Genomic DNA, 8,346 nt, shown 5'->3' on the forward strand with positions numbered 1-8,346 from the left:
AGCAGGACTCCGTTTGAAACCCATAGCTTTAAAGAAATTTTACTATATGTATTCCATTGAGATAGTGAACATATGGGAATTTCCTCCAGTCTAGTGGTTAGGACTTGGCGCTTTCACTGCCGGGGCCCCAGGTTCCATCTCTGGTCAGGGGAGCCAAGATCCTACAAGCCATGTGGTGCGGCCAAAAACAAACAAACAAAAGATAGTGAACTTAAGTTAGCTCAGGAGGTCTTCAAGATTTTCCTTGTAATATCTTCCTCCATAAGCCAGCCTTGAAAATAAATTAGCTTGATTTGTTCATTAAACCTAGAAGTATGCATTCAGCTGCTTTTTGTTTGTTTAGTTAGTTACAGTTGAAAACAGATGAAAAGTGAAAAGCATATCTTTACAATACATCATTTTATATAGAAATATGGAAGTTTGAGACTTTTCTTCCCTTTCATCCAAATAAGATCAAATTATATTGACACAAATATACTCTGCCTATATCACTGAAAACTTTTCAAAGTTCAGAGGTCTATCAAGATTTTAGTTTTCTGTTATTTTGTTTTACTTTTTCACTTGTAAATATATTTGTTTGACAATATTTTGATGATCTTTTCTATTTAGATTTGTGATTTTGGATTGGCCAGAGTGGAAGAATTAGATGAATCCCGTCACATGACTCAGGAAGTTGTTACTCAGTATTATCGGGCTCCAGAAATCCTGATGGGCAGCCGTCATTACAGCAATGCTATTGACATCTGGTCTGTCGGATGTATCTTTGCAGAACTACTAGGACGAAGAATACTGTTTCAGGCACAGAGTCCCATTCAGCAGGTATGATTTCACTTTAGGCTTTAGGAGCTTTTCAATTCTGTTACAGATTTAAAGGAAAAACCATCTTGCACACGTGTCTTGGGCTTATTCATTGTACTGTCTAAATTGCTTTTAGCAAATTCAAGTTCACTTAAAATTCAGAAAGTTATGAAGTTGAAGATTACAGAGATATTGATTTTGCAACTTACGAGCCTATTAGAGAGAATGTTGACTTTATTACACGCACTGATGCATGGCAGCAGACTCAGATGTAACAGTTTGCACAGGTGTAATCTTCAGGGGTTAGAGGGCCTCTGTTCTTTCTAACTGAATGGATCTGACATGAAAATGTATTTGGTGACTTAATGTACTTACACTTTGTGCTTAGAATATAAATTTTAAGTGTTGACTTCTTTAAATATGAACATTTAGAAACCCTTTCTAACCTTTATTGAGCTAAAATATTTAAATGTAGCAGAGAACATCAGGAGCTGATTAAACTGTAGCTTTAGGAAACCGTTCCTGATATTATACTTTAACTGTCCGTCTTTATAGCTAATTCATTACTACCCATATTTTCTTTGGGGTAATTCCTAAGTACTTTTTATTCATAAATTTTAACAGTATTGTTTGCGTGAGAATAACGTAACAATGATGAGTCAGGCCTAGAATCAAATTTGTGGGTTCAAATCCTAGCTCTGCCATTTGCTATCTATCACATCTTGGGCAAGTTAAACTGTTCCTGAGGATTGTTGTGCAGATTAAATGAATTAGTAAAGCTGAAAGTATGGCCTGGGGTCTAGTAAGCACTTAGTAAACGTTAGCAGTTATGATGGTTGTGGTGGTGGTGTGCCAGGGTGTGAGGGATACAGCCATAAATAAGACAGAGCTTTGTGAAACTTTCACATGAGATAGAAAATAAGTATACCAATAAATATAATCCCAAGTAGTGATAAATTCTATGAAGAAAAAAATTAAACCAGGTTAGGGATAGAGAATGATGATGGAGCAGAGCAGTGCTAAAGGACTCTTTGAAGGGATAACATTTGAGGAGTGACCCAAGTGAAATGAGGGAGCAAGATACCGGGAAGAAGTATTCCAGGAAAAGGGACAACCAGAAGGTGCCTGGATGGAGGTGAGGCCAGGAGCATACCTGGGACAAAAGGGACAACCAGCATAACAAAGCCCTTTGAGGCAGGAACAAGTGTGGCGTGTTGGAGGGATGGCTTGATTAAGGAAGAGTATGTAAGAGATGAGGTCAGAGAGAAAGAGCCTGACCATGGAGACCTGATAAGGACTTTGGATTTTATTCTATCCAAAGTGTGATGGAAAGCTCTCTGTTTTGAGCAAGGGAGTGTTAAGATTTTGATTGATCACGTTTTAAAAGATCACCCTAACTATTGTGTATCTTTGTAAATAATTCATGCACCTGACCAAAAATGAAATCATTTCCTTTATGCTCTATCTACCAAGAATTGTTAACTGATACATTAGAAACTATATATGCTCTGATCAACATTTAAATCTATTTCTCTGCTATACATTCAGTCTTTTTGTTTAAGTTTACATCTTTTAAAATTGATCCTGGTGATAAAAAATTATCATATATAATCTAATGTTGGATACTATTGATAATATTCACTTTACTATTCAATTTCTTTAGAAGGTAGAGTTTAACGACTTACCTGTAAGATGATATGTCATATCTGGACATAAGCTGCCATACAGAAAAGCTTAAGTAAAAATTAAGATGTTCAAATACTGTATATTGAACAAGGATCTTCGGTTGCTGCTGAAAAGAATGTACAAAGGAAAGTGTGAAGCAACTGGAACGGGATTCAAATATCTCATTTTCTAGAGAGATAACATAGGTCTTGAGTTTGCCAGTCTCATGTAGCCACTGAAGTCTCCTTCACATCTATCAGTCATCAGTGTATTTTGGAGTGAGAAATCAAGATCTAAAATGAAAAAAGAGTCTAACTTCTAAATGGAAGTAGATATTTTCTGTAGCATTTTCTCCTTTATCTTCGAGAAATAAATACCCTATGTACTGTAGTACGAGCAGACTTCATAAAAATGTTTCTCATCCATAGGTCTGACTCATTTTAGACAACATTCTCAATATTTCCATTTGTTTTCATGAGCCAGTCATTTCCTTCGGCCTTTAGTGTAGTTGTTAGAGGTCCAAAAGTATCGCCAACACACTTTTCCCAAAGAGCTTTTATATAGAGATCTTTTATTCTGTGCAAAACAAGCTACTTGAGAATCTCTATTATCCTGGAGGGCAGTGATACTGATGGCTACCCCATAGCTTAGTTAAGTGCAGAAAATAGTGCTTTGTATCTGGCAACCCCAGAACCAGGAAAATAAGTATTCACTGGATAAGAATTTTCCATCCTGGAGGAATTAGAATGAAATTTTATTGCTAATTGGGTTATGAAATTAGAACAATCATAGCACTAAAGAAAATTGTTAAGGTAGTTTGCTACCTACAAAGACTTGTTTGTGAGAAGACCATTTTTATTGGTCTCCTTTATTGTGCATAGCTAATTAGGTGTGGCCTTATGCGGTGTCATAGTTTTCTAAATCACACGGTTTTTCGCCAGTATAAGAGATTTCTAGCATAACCAGAATGTAAAGGGTCTGCACTGGCCCAAACTTAGCTTTTATTTCAGGTGTGAATGTTCTGAGTATTTACTAAATCACAGCTGTCTGGTTTGGATTAGCTCCTCGATGAGCCTGAATCCGTTTGAAGCATCAGAATCCATTGATTAACTGTTTGAACAGAATAGTCATTAGCCGTCACTGAGAGTGCAGTTTGTTTCTGCAAGGATCATAGAGGCTGCGGTATCAAGACATGGGGCAGGCAGATGCAGACCCTAAATTACTATAGCCTTAGAATGCCATGCTTGCCAAAACTATTTTCTCTGTTTGTATCTTACGGATTCCTAATGAACATTTATCTGTTTGTTTGTTTGTTTGTTTGTTGTAAAAAAAAAAAAAAAAAGGCCAGAAAGTGAAAGTAGAGGCTCCTACCAGTTAATCTGGAAGTTGCCTTAATATTTTTTCCCCCCAAATTTGGTCCTCATCTCTAACGCTGTGATTTAAGAGTAATGAAATGTTGTTTTCACGAGCTTACTATCCATCTGTACTTCATGTTTCCTCATAGTTGGATTTGATCACAGATCTCTTGGGCACACCATCACTGGAAGCAATGAGGACAGCTTGTGAAGGTGCTAAGGCACACATACTCAGGGGTCCTCATAAACAGGTAAGAGGAAAAGAAGGGCTCTGTATTTGGTAACCATCTGTTTGGGCAGAGTTTCCTTCCAACAGAATAATGAAATGAGAATTTTAAACAAAAGCATTACTTGTAGGTTTTATTAATTTTTTTATGTCATGGCCATAAGTAAGAAAATGTTAAAATATTTGTCAAACCCAATAGAATAGAGTAATTCCCAATGCTATAGGAAAAAGTAAATATTTTTGTAGCACCTTTGCTAATAAATGACCCCTGGCTTTTGTCTCCTGGTTTCTGATGTGTCCGGGAAAAGTTACTGGGGGTGGAGCTTTGACCTCAGTACCATAACGTAGTGCATGTATACTCAAGATATCCTTTCCACATACTGAGCCGAAATACCTGGTATCTCTTATTCCAGCCAGGAATGTGAAGCTGTTTCTATTGCAGTCTTGCCACTAACACAGAATCAGATGTGAATGTTGTTAGAAAAGAAGTATGAAGAGAGATTGCCAGATTTGCACTGATCAATATTACTTGCAACCAGCCAAGTCACTGCTGAGAAAGACAAGATGGTTATTATCTCCACCCTGTCGATTTAGCAGCATTTTTTAGAAGCACTTTCCTAATCTCCTTTGGACAAAACAGCTTAATGATGTGAAGAGTGAGTAAGGGGAATACTTTTCCTAGGAACAACAAACCGAAACAGAAGAGAGAAGGCTTGAACAGGAAGACTCGGCAACTAATTTTCCTGGGCTTTGCCTTGCTTTCTTTTAAACTGGGCATTTAGATGATCTGATTGATCATTAAAAGATCTGGTTGATCTAATTGATAGACCAAATGACAGACTGAGTTTGACAGTACTCTCAAATTACCTGCCAGACATTTGGTCAAGGCCTTACCTTTCCCTTGTGGTTCCCTCTCTGTGATTCTAGTGACTCCAGAGCTTCCATTTTCACAGGCAAAAAGGGCAATGGGTAAAGTGTGTTATCTTCTAAAACCAGCCCGAACTAGTAAATGTAGATTTATTACTAGAGATGTAGGTGCTGGTATTTTAAATAGCCCCCTGCTGGTTACATCCTTCTGTTGCATTTAGTTTAGAAGTATAGAATCATTTGGGCCCTAACTCCCTTAGAAGAGCACAGTAAGTCTTAACGTAGAGGAAGGTTCTATATAAATAGAAAGAACTAACAAGATCTGTTATGTTCAGTTTACTGGCCAGTATCAGGAATATTAAACTAATTTATCAATACCTGGCGCATATACCTTCAAAGCAATTTTTAAAAATTTTGTTGTATATATGCAAGTAATATGTGAGTACATGTAAAATAAAAATTTTACAGAGAGTTAGTCATCCATAGCTACCCCCACGCCATCCTAGTCTCCTCTGGATTAATTTTAGAGTATCTTTCCAGACATATTTTTCTATGCATTTATTTACATAATTTGTACAAACAGAAATATGTACTATTATTTGTTGGGACTTTTTAAAAAATATGCATATACAGGAGAACCTTATTGGCTATCTTCTTAAAGTCACAGATTACTGCCTCAAATTAATATACTTGTGTTGGTTTATTAATATACATACTTGCATGTGGCATCAGTCAGGACTCTTTCCACCGAGACAGTTAAAACTGACTTAAGCAAAAAAGGGAACTTACTGGCTCATATAACTGAAAAGTCTTGAGCTACCACTGACTTCAGGCTCTGCTGGATTCAGGTAGTCAAGTGATATTTCATGCCAGGAATCTGACTCTTCTGTTCTGTTTTCCTATGTGGTGGCTTCATTTTCAGACAGGCTTTCCCCCATGTGTTTGCAAAAATGGAACCAGTAGTCCAGCCCTGCGTTCTATTAGCATATCAGTCCTCAGGAAAGAGCTTTCCCAAATAGATCCACAAAAATATTTGGAAGGTCTCTGATTCTATTAGGAATGTATTTGGTTATGAGTAATAGAAAACCTTGCTTACAGTGGTTTAAAGAAATAGAAGTTTATTTTTTTCTTCATATTATGAAGTCCCAGAGGTAGGCAGTCTGGTGATGGCATAGCAGCTCAATTATGTCATAGAGGATTTAGTTTTTTTCTTTCTCTCTGCTCTGCCATCTTTAGAATATTGACTTCATAGTCTCTTGCCTATTGCCTCATGGTCACAAAATGACTGTAGCTTGTCCAGAAATCATCCATATTCAAAGGAAAAAAATGGAGGAAAGAGGGAGCGCTAGCACTATCTGTTCCTTTTATCAGGAAAGCAAAAGTTTTCCCAGAAGCCTGCCTAGCAAACCTTTGTTTATATGTCATTGTCCAGAACTATGTGATATGTGGCCTCCGCGATGGCAAGAGAAGCTAAAAAAAAATGGGTCTTTTCTATCCCAGTTAATAAAGGTAGATTGGGATAAAAGGATTGGAGGTGTGTGTTAGCTTATCCATTCCATTGTATGTTCCTGACCTGTGTTAACTCTGTGCCCATCCTGGAACCAGTCGTGGTGCTCAGGGGAATATACCATACGATTGGCCAGGCCTGGGTCAGGTGCCCATCCTTGGAGTTCAGAGATTGAAATCAAGCCCAGCCAAACCACTTGATTTGAGAGTGAAAAAGGGAGTGGTTCTCTTAAAGTCAGGAAACGGGGGGCAGACAAGAACACTATATGGCATTTTTAATTTACTGTCTCTTTTCCACAACTCAAATTCTTAGCTGCCATGGCCCAGGGATCTGTTAAGGGCAGATACTTGTTGAGGCACCGCCGTTTTGGTAGGATTGAAAAGTCTCTTATCAGCCCTTAGTCCCTTTGTTCATCTCTTAGAAGGTTTAGATCTTCATCATTCCTCAGATTGTTCTCAACTAATTGTGTCAGAAATAGGTAAAATATTTTCACTGAGGTGAAAATGGTCCTGTCCCCTCACAGGGACCTTATCTTACAGTTAAGAGACTCAGAGTATGGTAGAGAGTTCATTCAATTCAAACCTCTTATGTTTCAATTGGGGGTTTCTTTATATAACCCCAAGAATGCTTACTAGAGTGCACTGTGCATGGTGCAACTCAACGCTGCTGACTGAGGAGCTCAGCTTCTCTGCTGCCAGGTGAACACTGTCAGCAATATCTAACAGGCCCTATGCAGCCTGGCCGATGCTGCCGGGGTGACCACACCCTGCAGTTGGCTCATGATGACTGTGGCATATACCATCTAGGGCCTCTTGCCCGGGCATAATGGCTGGTAAATTAGAGGGGAAGAAAATGGAATTAGAAATGCAGCATTTCTAGCATTGCATCTTTCCTGTGGAGCCAATGCTAAATTATTAACAGGTGTCATTCTAGAGAGGTACTGGCATGACTGAACTCTTTTTCTCTGTCCCTCTTTTTAACTTGCATATATAATATAAACACAGGAAAGGAGAAAGCGTATCAAATGACTGTTTAAGCTGAAATGAAACTTAGGCTTATTTTTAGTGTATTTGCTCGGGTATACTTCTGTAAAGAAAGATAATATTGGGGGGGTGGATTTTAAAAATTTCAGGTAGCCTTAAACATCCACTCTTGATTTTCACAAGCTCCCCATCCCATACCCAGTTGTCCTTGAGTCATAAATTTTGCTTTCTAATTTGTCTTATATCCTCTATTCAATGGCCTCTGGAACTGTTTGTTTATATGTTTTCCTTGCCCACAAAGAGGTGTTATTCATCTTTGTTGTCCCAGCACCTAGCTCAGGGTCTGGCACTTGGTGGATGTTAGATGATCAGCAGTGGTGGTGGTAGGTAAGTAGGTCTGTACTTGTGCAGTCTAATGGATGAGAAAGCCAAGGTTCAAGTGACTTATCTGAGTCTAGTGATGGCAGAGTTAGAATTTGAAGCCATGTCTTCTAGTACTCATTCCAGTGTTCCCTTCCCTATAACCTGTCTGCACCACAAAAATGGGATGAGGGGTAGATTCACTTTGAGAGTGGAAAGAAAAGAATTGCTTATGGAGAGACATTTTGGTCAGTAAAAACTGACTGGAATTTGGCTGCCATCCTGCACAAGCCAGTGAAAAAAAGCACAGCTATTCACAGTCAAACCAAGAATCGGAATCTTTTAAGAATATCAAATTTTCATTTTACACAATAAAAAAGTTCTTATGGAAAATATATGTAAATTGTAAGTTAAAACCTCTCCCCACGCTCTCCACAATCCCCCTCCTCCTTTATCTTGACTAATACAAATAATTTCAGAGCTGTCATAGATTTACATATTTTTAGCAGGAAAACATGTAAATGCATCAAGGAGTAGTAAATTGGTCTACAAATATATATATATATATATATATATATATATATA

At 37.9% G+C, this 8,346-nt stretch overlaps 1 protein-coding gene across 1 annotated transcript in view; it reads left to right on the top strand.

The window, feature by feature from the left end:
- Positions 1-8,346, top strand: part of NLK (nemo like kinase) — a 155,891-nt gene that overhangs the window by 135,106 nt on the left and 12,439 nt on the right. Inside the window, exons 6-7 of the mRNA XM_007452402.1 lie at positions 610-819; positions 3,968-4,069. Coding sequence (XP_007452464.1) covers positions 610-819; positions 3,968-4,069 — 312 coding nt within the window. The remainder of the gene's footprint in view (positions 1-609; positions 820-3,967; positions 4,070-8,346) is intronic.

The sequence above is a fragment of the Lipotes vexillifer genome, unplaced genomic scaffold (assembly GCF_000442215.2).
Source record: "Lipotes vexillifer unplaced genomic scaffold, Lipotes_vexillifer_v1.1 scaffold216, whole genome shotgun sequence".
In the NCBI taxonomy this organism is placed as follows: Eukaryota; Metazoa; Chordata; class Mammalia; order Artiodactyla; family Lipotidae; genus Lipotes; species Lipotes vexillifer.